This window comes from Phoenix dactylifera, chromosome 18 (assembly GCF_009389715.1).
Source record: "Phoenix dactylifera cultivar Barhee BC4 chromosome 18, palm_55x_up_171113_PBpolish2nd_filt_p, whole genome shotgun sequence".
In the NCBI taxonomy this organism is placed as follows: domain Eukaryota; kingdom Viridiplantae; phylum Streptophyta; class Magnoliopsida; order Arecales; family Arecaceae; genus Phoenix; species Phoenix dactylifera.
The window spans coordinates 7245879-7268649 of NC_052409.1; the positions used below are offsets into that span (position 1 = coordinate 7245879).

Here is a 22771-nt window from a genome sequence, read left to right on the forward strand (position 1 = left end):
TGAAGTTCAGCCTCCCGATCGAGCTCTGCACCAGACGCTCAGTCCGGGACCGCGCCTCCATATGCTCTTCCCCCTCGTATTCCTTCTCTTTCCTACCACTGGGGAGGATGGGAATATCCTTTGGAGGCGGCGTTCCCCTGGGGGCAGCGGGAGCTTCTTCTGCGGCGGCTCCTCGTCTTTTTGGTGAGGTGCTGGATGGCGCCTCCGGTTAGAAGCACCCACTTCCGGTGGGATTGCAGCTGCTTTGGGTTGAGGGTTTGGGATCCTCGGTCCTCAGCTCCACGGATTCTCCACCTCTTCTTTGCTTTCTTTACTCCCTAATTCCCCTCTGGGAATTCCTTGTAATCACACGAGCACGCCATTGTAACCAGAAATTATTGAAATGAAAAGTGTTGCACCTTTTCAAATTGTCTTTCTGGCCTTATTGTTCTACTGGTAATACATCCGCAGGTTAGCGGAATTCCAGCCCCTTGGAATTTCTCGGCCATCTAGGGCTTCCAACTGGTAGGAGCCAGGTCGGTTTACCCAACGAACTTTATACGGGCCTTCCCAATTCGGCGCTAGCTTCCCACCTTCCGTAGGTTGAGATGCCTTAGCTCGCCTCAGCACCAGATCTCCAATTCTGAAAAGCTTCGGTCGGACTTTGGAGTTGTAATATCGGGCCACCCTCCGCTGATACATTGCCATCCGAACCTGCGCCATTTCCCTTGCTTCTTCCAAGAGATCCAGGTTCCCTCGGAGTTGCTCCGAGTTGGCCTTGGGTCGGTGTGCGGCTACCCGAGGTGAGGGAAGTCCGAGCTCTACGGGGACAACGGCTTCCGTGCCATAGGTTAGGCTGAAAGGCGTCTCCCCGGTAGGAGTCCGATGCGTGGTCCGATACGCCCAAAGGACATTCTCGAGTTCCTCGACCCAAGCTTGCCCCGTCCGTCCGATCCGCGCTTTGATACCTTGGAGGATTGTCCGATTTGTGACCTCGGCCTCGCCGTTGGTTTGGGGATGCGACACGGACGTGAACCGATGTTCGATCCCGAACTCCTCGCAGAAGTCTCGGAAATGCTTGTTATCAAACTGTCGACCGTTATCCGAGATGAGGACCCGAGGTACCCCAAATCGGACAATGATGTTCTTCTTTACGAACTTCCGGACTTGCGCCTCCGTGATGGTGGCCAGTGGCTCTGCCTCCACCCACTTGGTGAAGTAGTCGATGGCAACAATCAAAAATTTTCGCTGGGCCGAAGCGATGGGGAATGGTCCGAGGATATCCATTCCCCACTGTGCAAAGGGCCAGGGGGCGGTGATTGGCGCCAAGGGAACAGAGGGGACTCTCTGGATGTTGGCGTGGCGCTGGCAGGCGTCGCATTTCCGTACGTGATCCTTTGAGTCTTCCAATAAGGTCGGCCAATAGTAGCCTTGCCTCATGATCTTATGTGCCAGGGACCTAGCCCCCAGGTGCGATCCGCAGATGCCTTCGTGGACTTCGCCGAGGGCGTAAGCCGCTTCCGAAGGGCGGAGGCACCTTAAGAGGGGGGCGGTGAACGAGGTCCGGTACAGCCTCCCTTCGTAGAGTACGTAGTGGGCGGACTTCATAACAAGTCGCCGAGCTTGATCTTCATCTTCGGGGAGGATCCCTTCGGCGAGGTAAGCTACAAGCGGGTCCATCCAAGATGGTTCCGGATCAATTGCCATTACCGCTTCAGCTTCGCCGATGCTCGGGGCATCTAGGGTCTCCAGGTATATCGCCCTTGACAAGTTGTGTGCCTCAGCGCCCACCAAGCGGGACAACCTGTCGGCCCTAGCATTTTCGCTCCTTGGGACCTGCTGAATGTCAATACTGCCGAGGTCGGGAATGAGTGCTTGCACCTTCCGGACGTAGCTCTGCATGGTCGGGCTCCGTGCCTCGAACTCCCCTCGAACCTGCCCGACCACCAGCTGGGAGTCGGTGAAGACCTTCAGACGCCGGATGCCGAGCTCCTTGGCGAGTTTGAGTCCCGTGACTAGGGCCTCGTACTCCGCCTCATTGTTGGTCACTGGAAATCCGAACCTCAAGGCATACTCGGCTATCACTCCATCGGGATTGGTAAGGACCAGCCCAGCCCCTCCACCTTCAGGGTTCGACGACCCGTCAATGTGGAGCGTCCAGATCGGGAGATCGAGGCTGGGTGTTTCCGGCGGCCTAGGTTCCGCCTCCTGCACAGTGCACTCAGCGAGAAAGTCCGCGAGCACCTGGGCCTTGATGGCGGGCCGGGGCTGGTAGCGGATGTCGAACTCACCAAGTTCTACTGCCCACTTCACCAGCCGTCCCGCATTCTCAGGATTGCTGAGGATCTGCCGCAGTGGTTGATCGGTCAAAAGGGTGACAGAATGAGCCTGGAAATAGGGGCGAAGCCTCCTGGTCGCAGTCAGCAGCGCGAAGGCGATCTTTTCAGCCTTCGTGTACCGCGTCTCGGCATCCCGGAGGACTCGGCTGGTGTAGTACACGGGCTTCTGAAGTTTTGCCTCTTCCCGAACCAGTACTGCGCTGACTGCGGTTGGGGAGACCGCCAGGTAAAGGTAGAGCATCTCCCCCTCTTGCGGCTTGGACAGCAGGGGAGGAGACGCCATGTACTCCTTGAGCTGGTCGAACGCCACTTGACATTCAGCCGTCCAGAGGAAGTCTTTCGGGCGCTTCAACACCTTGAAGAACGGTTGGCAGCGTTCGGCCGATTTTGCCACAAATCGTCCGAGCGCGGCGACCCTCCCAGCGAGCTCCTGAACCTCCTTCACTTTGGTCGGAGGGGACATATCTTGGATGGCCTTGATTTTGTCCGGGTTGGCCTCGATCCCCCGCTGGTTGACAATGAAGCCGAGGAACCTCCCGGCCGAAGCACCAAAGGCGCACTTCGCTGGGTTTAGCTTCATACGAAACTTCCGCAAGGTGGCGAAGGTCTCCTCCAGATCCGCAATGTGCTGATCCGCATGGCGGCTCTTTACCAGCATATCGTCCACGTACACCTCCATGTTCCGGCCGATCTGCTCCTTGAAGATTTTATTGACGAGGCGCTGGTAAGTAGCGCCAGCGTTCTTCAGACCGAAGGGCATTACCTTGTAACAGTACAGCCCCCTGTCTGTTATGAAGGCCGTTTTCTCCTCGTCCTGTGGAGCCATCATTATTTGGTTGTAGCCGGAGAAGGCGTCCATGAAAGACAGCAGCTGATATCCGGAAGTCGCGTCGACCAGTTGGTCTATTCGCGGAAGCGGAAAGCTATCCTTGGGGCACGCCTTGTTCAGGTCGGTGTAGTCGACGCACATCCTCCACTTCCCGCTCGCCTTCCGGACAAGTACGACGTTTGCCAGCCACTCGGGGTAGCTCACTTCCCTTATGAAACCTGCCTCCAAGAGTTTGTCTACCTCCTGGTCGACCACCCGGATCCGATCCGGGGCACAGTGTCTCTTCTTTTGCTTTACTGGTCGGTGGGTCGGGTCGACGTTGAGGGCGTGAGAAATGACCTCCGGGTCGATCCCAGGTACATCGGCCGCCGACCAGGCAAACACATCAGCATTGGCTCGGAGGAATTCCACTACTCGGAGCCGAGCTTCCAAGTCGAGGTTGGCACCGACCCGGACCGTGCGGTCCGGGCGGCCTTCTTCGAGGGGAACTTCGATTACGCCCTCGGCCGGCTCCCCGTGCCGCAAGGCCACTTCGTCTCTGGCGTCAAGGGACTCGACGCTTAGGGCCTCTATGGGCTTCTTCCCTTTGAGAGTTGCTAGGAAACACTGCCGTGCGGTTGGTTGGTCACCTCGGACCTCTCCAATCCCGGCCGCCGTGGGGAACCGCATGAGCAAATGGTAGGTAGAAACCACCGCGCGAAGGGCGTTCAGTCCGGGTCGTCTGAGGATAGCGTTGTAGGCCGAGGGGACACGGACGACCAAGAACCCGAGTCGCACCGTGGCTTCTGCGGGTGCAACGCCCGCAGTCACAGGCAGCTCAATGACACCTTCGGCCGAGATAGCGTCTCCAGTGAATCCTATGAGGGGGGTGGATGTTTTGTGCAACAATTGTCGGGACAAGCTCATCTTTTGGAAGGCCTCGTAATACAAAATATCAGCTGAGCTTCCACTATCCACAAGAACACGCCTTACATCATAGTTCGCCATAGTGAGAGAGATCACCATGGCGTCATCGTGGGGAGTCTGAACCCCCTTTACATCTTCATCACAAAAAGTGATTACATTTCCGACCCGCTGCCTCTTCGCGACGGCCACTCCTGATGCTTCCGCCGAGCCCCCTGCGTTCCTCACGGGCCGAGAGCAGCCCCCAGTGATGGTGTGGATCACTCCCGCAACGGGTCGATTCTGCTCCCGAGGCTCCTGAGGGGCCGGGTCGGCCGGACGCGGGTCTGCCGGGGGACGTCGGTCGTTTACATATCGACCGAGACGCCCTCGGCGAATGAGAGCCTCGATCTCGTCCCGAAGCTGGAAGCAGTCTTCGGTATCGTGGCCGTGGTCTCGGTGGTACTCACAGTACGCCCGAGAAGGCCTCCTCCCAGGGATCTTCTTCATCTGCCTCGGGACCGGGAGGTCCTCCCGCCCCTTGACCTCCATGAGGATCTGGGCCCGGGGGCCAGGAGTGGGGTGTACCGGTTGAAGCGTCGGTGCGGGGAACGAGGGCGTGTGGCGCCGTGGTTCCTTGCTGGTGACGGGCTTCTGCGCCGGCGTTGAGGCGTCGGGCTCCTCCTCTGGGGTGCCTCTTTTCGCCTTTTCTTCCCGGGCTTTAGAGGGGCCTCGGCGGCCTCCTTGTTCCGGTGGGATGCTGCCTCCTCGGCGTCTGCATACTGGTTTGCCCGAGATAACAGCTCCGGGAAGCTCCGCGGCAGGCGTTTGTCCAGGGAGAAGGTGAGTCTGCCCTTCCGGAAGCCACGCTTCAGGGCTGAGAGAGCCACTTCCTGGCTCAGGTTCCGGACCTCCAGTGTAGCCTTGTTGAAGCGGGTGAGATAATCCCGCAGGCTTTCTCCCTCGTTTTGCCGGACATCAAAGAGGGAGTCGGAGACCAGTCGCCGCCTGCTACTGACAGCGAAATGGCTGATGAAGAAGCGGGTGAACTGGTCGAAGGACTGGATGGAGTTAGCCTCCAGGCCGGCGAACCATGCCCTTGCCGGGCCACGGAGGGTCGCCGGGAAGGCCTTGCAGAGGAGCGGATCCGATGCTCCATGGAGGAGCATAAGAGTCCTGAAACTCTCCACGTGGTCCCGCGGGTCCGCCGCCCCGTCGTAGGGTTCGATCGCCGGCATTTTGAACCCCGGCGGGTTCGGGGTCCGCAGGATCCTCGAGGCAAGCGCCGGCTGGGAGGAGATCTCCAAGTCAGCGAAGGGATCTTTGGAGTGGCCCTTCAGGACCTGGAGTTGTCTGTGGAGATCGTCCACCCGCCGGTCCAGGGAGCGCGACCGGTGGGTGGGGGACAAGGAGCGGCGCGAGGGGGACCGACTGGAGTGCGGGCCCCTCGAGGACTGGGGTGTCTGAGAACGCGCCCGGGTCCGCCTCTCGTACCCCGCACAGCTCCGATGAGAAGGTCCTGGCAGAATGGACCGCACTCGAGAATCCTCCTCGCGCCGGCGCTCCTCTCCATGGGAGAGGAAGGAGCGCGGGTTGTGAGGAAGAGGCGAGTGCTCGGGGGGCAGCGGCTCCTGAGCCCGTTGCGGCACCCGAGAGATCACGCCCTGCAGATTCTGCACTGCCTCCGCGAGGGTGCGAACCTGCTGGGCTAGCTGGTCGAACTGGGCAGCTTCGACCGTCTGAATGGGAGAAGGGGCGGTGGAGTGCTGCTGAGAGTGCGTTGGGGACGCAGCAGCCTCTCGGCCGGAGGCGCGAGAGGCTCCGCGACCGGAAGCATTGGAAGCTCCACGACCACCTCGCCGTGCCATTACGATCGTTCTAAGATTCGGTCCCTTCCTCTAGCGCCAACAGTTGCTGGTGGTCCAAACCGAGAACGATTGGCACTGCGGTGTGAACGGGATTCCGTCTGAGTTGTCTTGGTTGGTGTTGGTTGCGCTCCACCTTCCGCCAAGAAACCTGCAAACAAGCCTTGCACCACCACCAGGGTGGTGATGGCCCTCCGACGGTCAAGTCAGAGGAGATTGGAGGAGGAGGAGAGGTGATAATCGCAAGTAAGAGAGTGCTCTGGGAGATATTGCTCACCTCCCCCCTTTCTCCCCCCAGCCGCATATATACCTGGCTGGGGGGTCTCTCAGGGGGGTTCGTTATCGTGGGGCACGATGGTGTGGCCACTGACATGGCCGTTACAGGGCGTCGTGGAGCAGCACCGGGTACGGCCACGTCAGGGCATAGTGGGGCTCCGCTTTGTACGGCTGATGCAGGAGATCGTGGAGCAGCATCGGGTACAGCCGTTGCAGGGAGTAGTGGAGCAGGAGGCCGCGGCGTGCCTCTGGGGAATAGCCTGTCGTTATCAAGAGATCTCCGACTCGGGGTCGGAGCGCTGGATCAAGGGGCAGCCGACTCGGGGTCGGGCTGCGGAGCCGAGGATGTCCGACTCGGGGTCGGATTGCTGGATCAAAGGGCAGCCGACTCGGGGTCGGGCTGCGGAGCCGAGGATGTCCGACTCGGGGTCGGATTGCTGGATCAAAGGGCAGCCGACTCGGGGTCGGGCTGCGGGGCCGAGGATGTCCGACTCGGGGTCGGATTGCTGGATCAAAGGGCAGCCGTAGCCTTCCTGGGCGCGCGTGCCGGTCACGTGGGGCATGGCGGCTTATTTCCCCCGTAACAGATACATATATAAATGAATACTTAAAGTATATATATAAATATAGATATAAGTCGAATAATTAAATTTTATAGCTACAGAATTAAAGATATATTAGATGGAAGATAAATCAAGTAAATAGAATGTTAATGTAGTTATTTGTTTTCTTTAAAAATTTATAAGTGCCATATAAAATTAAATAGAATTACAAATAAAATATGATATTCGAATATAGAATAGCTAGCAATCTGTCCATATTTACTTTTTTTTTTTTGATAGACATCAAAAAAAATATTAGCCGGATGCTCAAATTTCAATCTATATCCGGATAGGCTTAGATACGAAAACAAATCTAAATGAATATTATCCAGTCTATTTTCACTTTAATGGGTGGCAGTAGCATGACGATGATGGTGATGCAAATATGGTGGTGGTGGTAAAAATATACTAATTTTATTTTTTAAAAAATAAAATAAAATTTTTCTTGCTTTTATTCTTTTCTTAAAATTGAAAGTGATTTTTGAAAATAAAATACAAAAATAATAACACCAAACACAGTTTTATGTCAGTTTTTTGTACTTTTATTATAAAACTAAAAAACAAGAAGTTAAACTGACATGAAATAGGCCCTCCAATATTTGTTTCCAACTATTTCATATCTACTGGCTTGGATGACGTGCATTGCAAAAGTAATTTAGAAATTGGACCAAAAAAGAATAACCGAGAGAAATGGAACTTCCAACTGTAGCTTAATTGAGAGAAATGGCCCCTAAATGGTTAAGAAAAATTGAAATTCAACAACTTCCCGCGGATATATATACTAAGAATTATTACACCATGCTTTAGCTACAACATTACTTAAGCACTTTTCAATCGTCTACACACCAAACCTTACAACCATATAGAAACCCAGCAACTAATATACATATACATACATATATATACATACATATACATATATATATATACACACACACACATAATATATGTATAACATCTATATTACATATATGTATGTCTGTATGTGTATCTATTCATATGTGCCTAAGATATATCTAATATGAGTTGGCATGAGGGTAAAATATCAATTAGTTAGATAACTAGAAATACAAATTGCAAGTTATAATAATTGATGCTTTCAGAGAAGGGGGTGTTGGAAGTATTTCATAGAATAGGATAGAGGCTTGTGCTTGCTTGCAAAACTCGGGATGGAAATGGGGCAGGTATGGGGTCGAGTAGGCTAATTAGAAACTATATAGCCATTACTTGTCTCGAGGCGGGGCTGGGCAGGTAGAGTTAGAAGGTGGGAAAGGTTTAGGACAAGTCAGAGCAGAAAAAGCTACAAAAATTATTTTTTCATACCAATTAAGTAAATAGAAAAAGAATATAAGAGTAAATGTAAGTACCTCGCATAACATTATACAAAATAAGAGTTGATGGCATAGAATATCACAAACCAAATTTTCAACAATAATAGAAATAACAGAAATGTCGTTCTTTAGGAAATAAAATATCCCTTAAACTAGAAAAACAAGCAACTAAAAAAGCAAATAACTAAGCATATATATTGTTGCCTTTTATATGATTAATTTTTCTCATAATTGATCACAATACTTTTTTCTTTATTATCATTAGAATCATCATAATCATCAAAGCTTATATATAATTAGGTTGGGTTCAGGGCAAGCATTGCCATTATCCGCACCCGCCCTTGCATCTGCTGCATGCTTTAGAACGAAGACCTGTACCTACTGCCAACTCTAAATAGGTTAGGTAAAACCCGCCCATTATGGTTGGTCGGGTCGGAGACCCAATAGGGTAGAGTAAATTGCCACCTCTATGCAAAACACAAGTCAAAAAAATTCAAAAAGAAATAGGTTTTTCATTTCGTAGGAATCTTTTAGTTTAGAGGTTATTGCTTGGTGCAATAGTCAAAGGCTAGGCTAACAAGTGCAATAGTGCCGGTTCAAATCCTGGGGCGGCCACTTTGTAAAATAAAAATGTCAAATGTTAGGTTTATCACCAGCCTGCCCCCCTCAAGACCCTAGATTACTAGGAGCATTATTGTTAATGGCCTTTTTGGGAATTTCATTGTTTCCATGGTAACGTGAATCACTAAAACCTTATTTAAACAACCATCAAGTTTAAATTTCTTCATTGTTAAAAATTTCCTTGCATTAGCTTGGTTCCCATGAAATAGCATAGGTATCGGTCCTCTTTTCTGACTCTCTCGCGCGCAACCCCGGTAGCTCCGTTTAGGGGTTCGCCCTCTCTTCGGGAACCTCGCCCACTCGGGACTTTCAGCCAAACAGGCCCTTACTTTTAGAAAGAAGAGAAATCATGGAAAATACTAGGTAAAAAGAAAAGAAAAGAAAAGAAAAGAAAAGCAAAAATAGGTCTCAAAAGATCGCTAATCAAAATCACATCCTAGTTGTAGAGATAGTGGCTGCTTTAAGAACTTAAAAGATAAGGAGGAAGAGAAAGGGAAACAAAAACTATAGTTAAAATCTTACAATCTGGATATTATAAAGTTAGAACCATATGATTCTGATCTATATTACGGATACTACAATCCCTTGAATTGAAATCCAACTTGACCACGTTATGCAGGCACACACTAAGTCATGTGGAAGTCCAAATTCTAAAATTTATTGATTATTTGGCTATTTAAAATTACATATTTATCATTAATAAGCCTCAAGCATGTAAACTTAGCCAGTTTGGGGGTTCATGGGGTTTAAGAGGCAATGTTTTGTATCTTTATCCTTTACAACCTCATGTTAAAATCATATTCTTCTTGTTCTCCAAAGTATTCTACCTAAAATAGTTACTACATTGATAAGAAAGACATACATTTCTTAAATAACCGGATATGAGTTGTTAGACATGTTATATGTAAGTGCTTATCATGATAGAAGCTAGACTTCCTACATGCAGGCGTTTTTCTCTATATCTGCTTTATAATTGACTCATCTTATCCAATTTTTACATTTGATTATATTTTTAAAATTTTTGAAAGAAATCAAGAAAGAACTTGCAATCAGCAATTCAATACATGATCAAATCTCATATAGGCCCCTCTAAAATTTATGACTCAATTTCCATCTTGATAGCTGATGGTAAGTAGAACACTAGGAATAATTGAAGCATTCAATCTAAAGTATTTTTTCATGTCATCCTTAGTCCCAAATACATGTATTGATGAGATAGCATTGAAATCAAGTATGAAGTTCAGCTGAAGTTCTGATCATTATAGCAATGAGCATAGTGAAAGTTCAAAATCATAGCAAACATAATATTAGCAAAATACAGCTAACAACCTCTTTTAAAAGGTAATAAACAATAGATCAGATACAGCAGGGCCTTTTACTGCCTGAAGAATCATTACTGTTCAAGCTGTTCAAGGAAAGCACATGAAACAAACAACAACCACAAAGAACCTTTTATTAATCACATTAATTTAAATTTACTACTGATGGTAAAGAGAATGCAATAGCTTTTTACTTTTGAATGAAGCAGAGGCAGTCACTAAACCATTGGTTTTACTTCTGATGTTTGTGAGAGTTGAAATCAAGATATCAGATATATAGGCCACAATTGGAAGAAGAATAAGAGGGAGTAAAAGTCGTTTAACCTAGTTATTCCACCCATGGAATGCCGTACCGGCCCGTACCGGCCGGTACGGGCCGGTACGTACCGGTCCGGCCGTGGACCGGTACCGGAACGGATAAAAAACCGGTATTTCCCGGTTTTTTTATCCGAACCGGCCGGTACGGGGGCGTACCGGCCGGTTCGGGCCCGTACCGGCCGGTTCGGAGCCCGTACCGGCCGGTACCGGCCTCGTACCGGTGCGAACCGGCCGGTTCGCACCGGTACGATTTTTTTTTTTTTTATAAGAACCACAGCGCGCGCGCTGTGGTTTTTGAAACCACCGCGTACCGGCCGGTACGGGACCGGTACCGGCCGGTACGGACCGGACCGGACCGGTACCGTACCGGTCCGGCTGGCCACCGGTACGCCGACCGGTACCGGTACGGCGGACCTTGATTCCACCCTTTTTCAACCATGCTCATTGAAGCACTTCAATTAAGCCACTTTTTCAGAAGGTCGCAACAGGTATTTTTGAAAAGCTGGTACACAACATTTTCCCTTCCAAACCCATTTACCCCACTGACTTTGGAATAGAAGTAAGTTGACCCATTTACTCTAGGTTAACTTCACTTCCAAATGCAGCCAAAGTGTTCAGTTCTTAAAAAAGCATAGCACCACATGCTATTAATAAAATGTTATAATCAACCCAACTCCTGGGCACAGTCATTCCTTGAGGTCCTTCTCAATTGATAAACCATGGGGGCAGTGCGTCTGTCTCCGCCTCTGATTCCAACCACCATGAAAGCAGGGATTCTATGTGAAAAGCTGAGCACTTCCAGTCGTGAAAGCTGCCTCGTCAACTGGAACCCCTAATATAGCTGCCTCTGGAAAAAAGGTCATGCACCCCTTCACCTCAACCAAGCTTCATATGTTAATGCTGGTCTCCTCTGAGCAGTCCGAGAATATCTCAACCACTTAACATTGACACCTAACAAGATCAGAATTTTTCCAATTGCGATTCCACTTTTTGTACATAGCCCAAATTTTGCCTTGCCGAGGGTAAATTCTATAGAAAGACTTCTTTGTGCTTCTGTTGGTGAAATTGCATCATTTATTCTAACACATAGTCGAGGCATGGCATCTGGACCATCATATATGGCCCATATCTGTCCGGTGACAAAATCCTTAGATGATCGCTTGGGTTTATGGTTTTGGATACTGACATTTGGGCCACCAGAGCCTACAACATTCTTAGAAGTATTTGAAAGTTGGGTGAAACTGGTTTCATCACTGCATGAGGATGATCTGTTGCGCGCGTCTGCAAAATCAACAATGGCACCAGAAAAATCTTGGCCCAGATCATCTGGCACAGCCAAAGGGTCTAGCTCTAATATACCATTTGCAATTCCATCAATTTCTCCACCCACAAATCTAAATGCAGGGACGTTGTGAGAAAGCATGAACAGCTTGTTGACAGAATCTGGAAGGTCAATTTGCAACATCTCTTTTGATGGCTGTTTCATTTCCTGACTTCAGACCATCACTGCTCCAAACCTTAAAATCCAGATCGTAAAAGTTATGCGCTACACCATTCCTCTTTGAATCAAAGGCTGCCCGTTTCAGAGGATCTGAAAGCACAGAGAATGCATCGTCAACAAAATTAAGGGCCAACCTGGTGCCTGGGAAGTCATTCTTGATGGGCCGTACGAGGGAGACAAGTTTCTGATGTTCTGCTTCCATGGCAATAGCCTCGGCCAAAGGAGAGAGACGCAGGACCCTGTACCAGTCAATCCCACAATTTGGGAGATCCATCTCTGTGGAGCACAGAATTTCACATACAATAAGCATTTCTGAAACATGCTCGAGCAAGGAGGAAATCCTCTGATCCTCTAGAAGTGTTCTTGCACCAGTATAATCTCGGCTCCAAATTTTCATTGAGACAGCTTCTTTTGCATGAAAAGCCTCCGCCTTACCATCCACCATCTTGCATTCTCTAAAATATTACAAAAATTGGAGTATAGAGTTAAGTTTCTGAAGAAACCCAGTAATTATCAGCAAGTAAATATCTAAAAATGCATGTCAAAGTGGTTGAAGGAAGAAAGATAAGGGAAAAGCATGTAGACCAACAAGACCTTATAGGTGGTAATTTGCAAAGTACTGAATTTACCTGCTACTGGAAACAAAATTAATAAAATTACTATAATAATAGAAAGGTATAGAAAAAAAGTTACTTGAGCTAAAATAAACGACTAAACAAGCTAAATGCTCTCACGAAATTATGATTGTAATATGATTAAACGTATTTTTGAGACAACACAGCTATAATGAGCAAATAAACATCTAAAAATGCATATTTGAAGAGGCAAAATATAATGTTAACACAGAAAAAGGGCATTAAAGTTCTAATTGGGGGTTGGAAAAAAAAAAACAATCAGCTACCCGAAACCAAATGCAGGTTTAAAAAAGGCTACACATCAAAAGAAATTTTGAGCTAGAGTATAGAAACAAATGCCCTACAACGGTTTTAGAACTCCTTTTTGTTTGCATTTCTTTCCCATTTTCCTACAATTTCGAAACAGAGTTCTAACAGGGGTCTAGAAAAAGATATATTGAACCCATCAGCTACTGGAAACAAAATGTAGATCTAAACAAGGCTTAGAAACAACAGAAAATTTCAGCTAAAATAAAAAACAAATGCACTAAATCATTTCAAGAATTCCTCTTTTTTTGCAGTTATTTTCCTTCCCTTGTAATTTACAAACAGAGAACCTAATGCGGGGCATAACTGAACCAAAATTTATATGGGCAAAATTAAAAAACCGTCGAAATCTCTCTCCAAATCCATGAACAAGCGATAAACCATAATTCTCAGAGGATCATAGAAAAAAAGAAGGCATCACAGGAAGCTTACAATTAATGAGACGAACTCCTAGCGCTAGGTGATTTTTCGGAAAACCCTAACAATGGCGAGAGAAGGAGAAGAGAAGATGTGGCGAGGATTAAAATGGAATCAAGTAAAACAAGGCCAAACGAGAGATAAAAAGTGAGGGTTAAAAGACTTTTATTTAAAATTATTTTTCTTTGTTACCCCATATATATATATATATATATATATATTTCTTTTTCTGGAAAAATGAGATTAAAGAGGAGGAGAGAAAAGAAATGCATTCAGTAACTACTAACTAGTGTGATTTATGAAGTAAATTGAAGTTTTGGCAAGGTAAACAACATGGACCAATATATGTGCCAAATTTACATTGTTAAGGGTGGAGAAATTTCTACAATTTATAGTCTAAAACAGTGTACCTAACTCTTGTCCCCATCTAAAATATCATTTATTTGGGCAACCAACACTTGTGATATCCTGATATCTGAATCCAATATATATGTCAAAATTTCAAAAGGCTGCAAAAGCTTTCTACCACCTGTAGTTCACATTCTATGGTACTCCTGAAAGCAAATAAATTGACCTTTGGTCTATCTAGCATAATCTATTAAGGATATTAAACAACATTTCTATCAGAAATTTATATGTACTGCTATTTTCTCTCTCTCTCTTTTATATATAAAATTATGTATCTTAATTATTATTAATTTTAATATTGTATGATCAGTTACATCTTTTCCATGCACCTCTTCAGCCTCTATAGTCATGCTTTGACGGAAATTAATTTAACCATTTTATACATTAGAAAGTATCTTCGGAATCTATTACTCATATATTTTTGCATTATGGCTTTTAGAGTGAGTTATTAAGATCTATTCATCTTTTCCATAATACCTTTTATGCTTCCAAGTCCAATTTGCACACTTATCATATACAACCCCTTTGTAATTGAAGCCTAATTTCCTCATACTAAACTAGTTTTTTGGCTATATAAAATTGGAAGAGCTACATGACACAAGAGCATGACCAAATAGTGAAAAACACATTCAATTAAACATAGGTAAAGAAAAAAAAAGAAAAAAAATTGCTTGAATTCATCGTCAACTAGCAATGTGGACACAATAAAGCCATTTTGCTTTATACGTTAAACATCACTACTAATATATAAAATTATAAACAATAATAATTCAAGTCCAAGCTAAATAATAGTATCAAAATAGATAAATGTCAAGTTAAGGCTCATTAGCAAATAAGAGATTAGGATTTATTAGTGTATCAGCATAAAAGAGGTATTTTAGAAACAAAAAGTAGGGTCATTTTACCCGGTTGATGGAAATCCAACTTACGCATCTCCTTGGTGGGTAAGTGTTTTCGTCAATTTCATGGGTAGATGCTACCCATAGGAAATAAACTTAGCAACCTCATTTTTTTTATCGAAGCATGAGAACATGTGTAAGTTGGTCAACGAAAAAGTTGACCAACTTTCTTATGATACTTTACCTATAACGAGAAGAAGACCGATGCCGCTATATCAATTTTAGATCCCCAAGAGCAGAGAACTATATTGTAGGCTGAATAAGCGAAGAGATGGCCATAATAAGCTGCCAGGGTAAATTAGAGGTCAATAAGTTCTCGTAGTTGCAGAGTGATTGTGTTTGTATATATGCATAGTAGGAAGACGGTTGGAAACACTCACCAAAATCATCAAGAATGGAGACCAAATGTGGGAAGCAACTGTCAGAGCGGAAATAGTTCCAACACCCCCTTCTCTCAAATCTTCTTCCCTGAGTGCCTCACTAAACCCCTGATTCTCATCTCTTCTCCTCTTCCTAATACAAATCTATAGCCCTTCCATTAACCACTATACAACAACCATGCTAAAACCACCAATCTATCACTGGTGAGTATCCTTGCAAATCTCAATTCTTCCATTAACGACTCAAATAATCATCCTCTGACCAACTATCTCTTGCTAGTGAGTGTCCATGGATCCTCCAAAATATTCTCTTGCTCGATCCCCTTCTTTTGATCTATCTCGTCTCTTGGATTGGGACATACGGCCAAGAATATGGTTAGGGAAGTATGAAGATGATGAATAGAGAGGACTTGTGTTGGAGAAAAATGAAGATGAAATGGATGAATATCTATTAGGTGGAGCTGAGATCAAAGATTGCAGTCTAGGTGGAATGCTTGAGGATAGTTTGGATATCCTGTATATTTTTCCAAAATTAACCAAATAGCAAACACCAAAAAATCCTATTGTTATTTTCTTTCTTGGTTTCCTCTTGTAGCACCATCGAGTTCCTACATTTTTTCAATTCTTTAGTAAGTTTAGTCTAAACATCCAAATAGGTCCTAAGTACTCGGGATACTGTTGAATTCTGCTTTTGCTCAAATAATGCACATCGTTTAAATACCTGACTGCTTTGATTTGCAATATCAAGTTTTTATTATAAGAGGTCTGACGAGTTAATTCTGAATGACTACCTAATTACTCAAAATAGGGTTATATTCTCCATTATATTGTGCTCACCTTTTCCTTCCAAGAACACAAACATCTAGACTCTTCATCAAATTTCTGGAATTTGTCTTAAGACAGATAATTTTTGATGTCCAGCAACTATTGCTACCCTCTGATAGCAGATAAATGTGCACCGCACATGCCTAAGGTTGGAAACTTTTTCCTTGATACCAGCCATTCAACATAGTGCCAGGGGGCCAATTCACGTCTACTTCCTAATTTAGCTTTCGAGTCTCACTTCAGCTCTCCTCTATCTGGGAGCAAACCCTGCTCTCCTACCATGTGAATTGTAGCTACCACTGAAACTGGAACTCAGGGATGCATTCTTCAAGATATATTTTTTCTTTCCGCATCGCATTCTTTTCGTGTTACCTCACCGTGCGTTGAACCAATAGAATAATTGCTAAGCACCAGTAATATAACTAGCTCCAGGCTCTACATTGAATGAATTAATATTCTTGCAAAGCAACCCTTCAAAATATCAATGTTAAAATGCCTGTAGACTAGAAGTTCGGTTGAGATGGAAATTCTCTCAATCTTATTTAGATGACAGGTCCATCATGATTTTTATGAAATCTATATGCATTCTCTTACCAAATGAAATACTTTTGTCAAGTTGAACTAATTTGTCTGACATTCTATATATGGTATCATTCTTATTTGCTGGTTTGATGTAATCTGAGAACAACAAGAGGGTTAACTATTTAATGTTTTGAGATTATAATCAACAGACTAAATAACAGATACATCATTTAATTATGAATAAAATGTGTGTGGCCATGTTTAGGGACTGCTTCAAAGAATATATTTCTAAATTAACTGTCGTTTTGCAAAGTGTAACATTTATTTGTCCAAGGTGAAGGATCTCCGATGTTGTTTCGAGTGTAATAAATACTTCTTGCTATCATTTCAACCTTACCGACAAAGACATGTTGAGTAAGAACTCTATATTTAGCGGTTTACTCAAATATGGGAAACCCTTCATCTTCAGAGATAACTATCAAGATGTCTCTGCAGGTATGCAAGCATATTTGCAGTATCTTAGAAACTATAGCCAGCATATGATTTCTCTCTCTCTCTCCCTCTCTCTCTCTCTCTCTCTCATTTAAAAGATAGACCTTTCCTTCCTTTTTCGGATGCATGAATATCCGATGCTTATAATATCTCAAGACAGGTACATAAGGCTAAAACTAGGGGTTGGTATTACTCTTACATTCTGGACCAGGGGTGGCAGGTGTTGGGTTTGGCTCAGATCAAATTCAAGTCAAAAGAATCTTAAAACCCATACCAAAGACTCATTTATAATCAGATTGAAAAATGAAAAGTAGAAACGAAAGGTAACTCAATTAATTTACATAGACACATATTCAACCCACCAACCCAATTAGTGATTGGTATATCAAATATGTATCTTAAGAAATGACCAAAAGTAGAGGATTTCAGGTTAGCATCTAGACAAAATGAAAAAGCAAGAAGAAAAAATTGAAGAAAAAACACAATTGAATATGCCATTCCCTTCGCATTTCTTTTCCATTAACCTTCTTAGTGATCCAAACCACTTATTGGTTTCATAGCCAATTGCACAATTACAGTTATTCTAGGTTTTTGGAGATATTTGTTCAAACTTCAAACCATGGTGATCTATCAAAGGGTTCAAATCCATACCTGTTTATGATCATGTTGATATAGGCTAACCCACCCAACCAAATTATAAAAATTCTAACTAAACCTATGTATCTCAGGTGGATTTGGATGGGTTGGCAGGTTGAGGTCAATAAATACCACATCCATGTTGGACTACCCTAGAAGGTCATTTCTCTGGTACAGAATTCAAAACATGCCATAAATTAAACAGCACCTACCTCAACAGATGGGCTTCCTGATCTAGAGAAAGAATAAGTTGGTCAAGCTGATTCTGGTTCAATAAGAAACAAAGCAATCAATTCCACTGCATGTCGAGTTAAAAGGGAAAGTAACTGAAGAATTCATGCTGTGGAACAAGTTGTAAGAATCAACCAACTCATGTCTGAGAAGCATGTTAAGAGGAGAATAAATTTAATTGGAAAAGAGAAAAATGGAAGAACAAGAACAACAGTGTCAGTTTTACAAATGAGAGTATAGATGTTTATCTTCAATGCTTAATGAATTAAATTTTGTTTAGAAGACAAGAGAGAACTAGATTTTGTTTTTGAAGAGACAAGAGAATTAGATTTTGTTTATAAGAGAAAGAAGGCAGGGTTTACTAATCCATGTTCTTGATATGGATATGAAAATCTAAAACTCAGAACAAGTCAAGAAACTGAAAAAGGTCCTACCAGATTAGATAAGCAAAACAAACAAAGCGGACTGATTCAAATATCAGTCTAGATTCATGATCATAACACAGTGGCAAACATCTTTCTGAAGCATATATACAAAATGCATGGATCTCTAATTTTTTACCATGCACCATATTGACTGATTATTTCATTCTTTGACAATATATATCTATAATTAGAGTTGTCTAGTGAATTAATGAGACCTCCTACAGAAAGAATGTGATCGGATTTATTTTCCTCAAATAAAATCTCTCAGAACAATGTCTCTCAAAGCATCCTTTATGCAGATTTAAATGCTTTCAATGTGACTTCACAAACATTCACCTGAACAGACAAGCAAAGAGCAAGGTGCAAAGTTCATGAAGTTTACTGCAAAAAAAAAAAAGAAAAAAGAAAAAAGCAGAAACAGTGAGAGAACTTCATCAGAAAGAAAAATAATCATGATGCCTTCTCTTCATGGATATTTTGGATTTTTTTTTTTTGTTTAAGGAGAAAATTATGACTAAAGGGGAATGATCAAGAGCTAATGAGGACAGTCTAGGACAGCTATAGATACAGGGATGACATGTCCGCACGAAAATATGTTATTGGTGAGATCTTCACAGAAAAAAAAATAAGAGAGTAAAAAAAGAAAAAAAAAGAAGAAAGCAGTTCATATCAAGGGATATTGCTGAAAAAGTACAACAATCTGCATAGTGATATTTTATTAATGAAGGTTGTAGGCCTTGACATCCAATATTGTGGCATTAGTACATTTTATAATAGAATTGCATCAGCGAAAAATAAAATTAAAAAAAAGGCTGCAGTATAAATTGGAGAAAACCCCATCTGATAAGCAAGACTTCATTAAAAATATCCTGGAACATATCCCATGGAAGCTGGTAGAAGTGCATAATAAGGCCCCTAAGATTAATCTCAATAAAGCTATGAGCCTACCTCTCTTTGCAAAGATTTGAAAAGTGTCAATACACAGCTACATGATTTTCATGCTTGACTAAAGTAGTTGGGTGACATATAAATATTTAACTACAACGGATGTTGCTCTGTTCCTATATGATGAAAGGACATATGATATTTTTCTCTGTAGCCACTTATAGAAACATCCCTTGAGTAGCAGGAACTGGGATACAATAACAAGCAAAAGGAGATCAAGATAGTATACCTACTAGATATGCAAAAGTTGAATAGCATCACCACTCACATTCAAAGAGTTCTACAATAATATAGAAAGAAAATATTATAACAATTTATTAGTAGCAACCCTTCATAAACTTTTTAATGCATGTAACAATTGCTTGGGACGACAAAAGAAGAAGAACAAGAAGAAGTTCCTGCATTTCACAAGTCACAAATATATGTTCCTGTGAATAAATAACTAGAATGCATGAAAAGATGATTTACTATGATATTCTTGAAAATTATTCTTGAAGATGATTCAGCATATCCTTATGACCATTTTATTCTTCTTTCCAGCAGATAACAGTAGTACTTTCTCATCAACTATGTCACCAGCCTCAATCACCTTTGCCTCATTATCAACCCTTCTGTTATTCAAATAAAGACCTCCCTGCTTCATCAGACGCCTTGCAGCAGACTTACTGCTCAGCAGACCAGTAGAAACTGAAAGATCAACCAAAGAAGAATTCAACACCTGACCATATGCCAAAGAACATGATGGCACATCCTCTGCTATCCCCTCAATGGTCTCCCAATCCAGCTTTGTTTCTGCCCCTGGTCTTAAAGTTTCAGTTGCCTTCAATGCTTCGGCGAGTCCCTCCTCTCCATGAACAAACCGAGTTACCTCTTCTGCGAGCCTCCGCTGGGCCGTGTTGGGAGCATAACCAGGTTTCTTCATCTCGTCCTCCAACTTCCGAATCTCCTCCATACTCAAGAAAGTTAAAATCCTTAAAAACCTCACAACATCAACATCTGGCACAGAGAAGAAGTACTGGTAAAACTTATAAGGTGACAACATCGACGCTGACAACCATATTGCTCCCCCTTCAGACTTTCCAAACTTGGTCCCATCACTCTTGAGCAAAAGGGAAAATGTCAAACCGTAAGCTCCTTCAACCTGCAATATCTTCCGAATCAGCTCGGTCCCAGCCGTAATGTTTCCCCATTGATCACTCCCACCTATCTGAACATTCACACCCATGTTCTTAAATAGATATAGAAAGTCATAGCCTTGCAAGAGCTGATAAGTGAACTCGGTATAACTCATTCCTTCCTCGGACATTAACCTTTTCTTGACACTCTCCTTTGCCATCATCACACCCACCCGGGCAAACCTCCCTACTTCCCTGAGGAAATCCAGCAGGGTGATGTCCTTCCACCAATCATAATTGTTCAAAATGGTGAAAGAATCATCCAACCGCCAATCCAAAGCTGCATTCTTTTCAATACCAAAATTCGAATTCCCATTATTTTCAGAATGCGGATTCAAACTCGCATTTTCTCGAACACCTGTCTCCAAGATGCTACCTTTCTCACTCCCCACATCCAAAGCTTTCTCCTTTCCAGTTCCGGCATCCGAATTCCCACCCCCTAAGATCTTAGAGATAAGATTTTTAATCCCTGCGCTGTTCTTCTCTAGAGTTTCGATGTCCAGTTCTGGCCTCTCTAAACTTTTGCCGGAGGGGTCTCCGATGCGGCCGGTGGCGCCGCCGATCACGGCGACGGCCTTGTGTCCGCATCGCTGAAACCAGGAGAGGACGATGAGACCGAGGAGGTTACCAAGGTGCAAGCTTTCAGCGGTCGGGTCGAAGCCGCAATAGACCTTGAGGGGGCTGACGCTAGGGTTGGAGCATGCGGACCTGATACTCTCGCTGGTGATGGACTCGACGAGGCCCCTCTCCTGGAGGATATCCACGACGTTCGGGATCCCGGCAGGGGAATCTAAGTTCCGAGCTTGGGCTTCGAGCGTCGGTTGCGCGGCGGACTGAGAGGAGCTCCGGCGAAGGAGGAGGGGCAGGTTCCGGCGATGCCTCGGGGAGTAGGAGAAGATTCTGGAGACTTCTAGAAGCTTGGGATGGAAGGGGAGAAAGGTTCTAGAGGCCGCCGTCGCCATGGGAGGACCCGCTTAGCTCCTTCGCTTTTGGGTCGCTGGTGGCCTTCCGTTCCGAGGCCATCCAGCCTTCTTCAGCCAATTAAAACAATATTTAACAACCAAAAAAAAATAAAATATTATTTATTTATTTATTTCTCCCAGCCAATTTGAAAAATAATAAACAATATTTGCTTGTAAGCAGTAATATAATCAAGTAATATTGTGACTTTGCTAATGTTCCTTCCAATTATAACAACAATTAGATAAAAAAATATTTCCGGCCCAATACTATTTTGCTAATCCAAGTAGAACTTTTTTTTTTTGGTAGCTCGATTGAAAGTTGGAACCCTATTTATATTTTTTAAATAATCTACCCTTTGTATAATCATTTGATAGGTGTAACAATCCAGAACTTTGCTTAAAATCTGTATAAGTACCCAACATCTACCTAACAAATAATCGATGTAGGACTAAACACATGCCCGCATGGATTCTGACATACTCCTCCCATTTAAGATAACTTCCTCGTGCTAAGGGTTCAAACTTATTCAAATTTAATCACAAGCACCATGATTAGCCTGTGATCAGCCTGAACGAGCTTGTGTTACACTATCCTCTAGTCCACATAAGCCACAGACCAGTCCCATTTTTTTTCCACATTGGATTGCTCAAGCTACTTGGGTAGAACCAAAATTTATCACATGCGATCTTCAAGCATATCGATTGCTGAGGGACTAGTAGAGGATTCTTCCAACTTGCTGTTGGTGACATATCATCACATGAAAAATTATCAGATTTTGGATTAAATTTTCAGTTGGTCTCCTTTTTAATTTTCTATGTTTTGCAAAGTTCAGTTCTTTGCAATTCAGTGAAGTTTACAAGCTATTTTGATCGAACACAAGAAGGTTGTAATCAAATATACCTTTCTTCTACAGTTTCACATACTCTTTTGGCTGCAAAAAGCTTGAGATTTTTGTAACAAAGATGCTAGGCATGTCAAAGCATTGCCAATATATTATTACCCAGTCAGCTATCCATCAGAGGTAGTGCTGGCATGCAAATATTGCATTCATGAATGCTTCAAGCCTTGTGAATTGCACTAATCTCACAATGCTATTTCAGGTAAGTAAATTTTTTCATTTTTTTGAAAAAAATATGTAACTCAATTTTTTTGCATGTTGACTTTAGTTTAGCATGTAAATATGTGTAACTCAATTTTAGTTTAAAAGATTTGATAAAGGAGCATAGGATGACATAGGTGTGATTTGGCCTAGATATAAGAGAGGTTTCAAAAGTTAAATAGGTTATTAGAATGAGGTGTAAGGGCCAAACGCAATAGATCAAGTGTAATGTAATATATGTTATGAATGATATTAAGGCTGGGAGAAGGTTATTAATGGATAATATCTTGCTTTTATCTTCTTGTAGGATATGGATGTGGAGAAATGGTACATAGGGGAGGGCGGATACATAGCATAAGGGGAGAGAATAAGGAATCAAAATTAGTTTTAGAGAATATTGAAGCGGATGAGTATAAGGGTGCCTTTTGTCCCATTGAAAGATAAATAGCATATAAGGGAGAGAATGATGGAGGCTAAAAGAGAGGGTGGTTTTAGCTATGTGTGCACTTTTGGATGCATGCATTTTGTTTAAGCTTTAAGGTTGGGTCAAT

General features: G+C 43.7%; 1 protein-coding gene across 1 annotated transcript; it reads right to left on the reverse strand.

Annotated features, from left to right (window-relative positions):
• Positions 1–10843: 10843 nt before the first annotated feature.
• Positions 10844–21177, reverse strand: LOC103715796 (tyrosine--tRNA ligase, chloroplastic/mitochondrial-like). Its single transcript, XM_008803553.4, has 2 exons — positions 19452–21177; positions 10844–12317 (listed from the first exon to the last, which is right to left on the reverse strand). Exon 1 carries the CDS (start codon positions 21118–21120, stop codon positions 19486–19488), a length of 1635 nt encoding a protein of 544 aa, XP_008801775.2. The 5' UTR covers positions 21121–21177; the 3' UTR covers positions 10844–12317; positions 19452–19485.
• Between the last annotated feature and the right edge of the window lie 1594 nt (positions 21178–22771).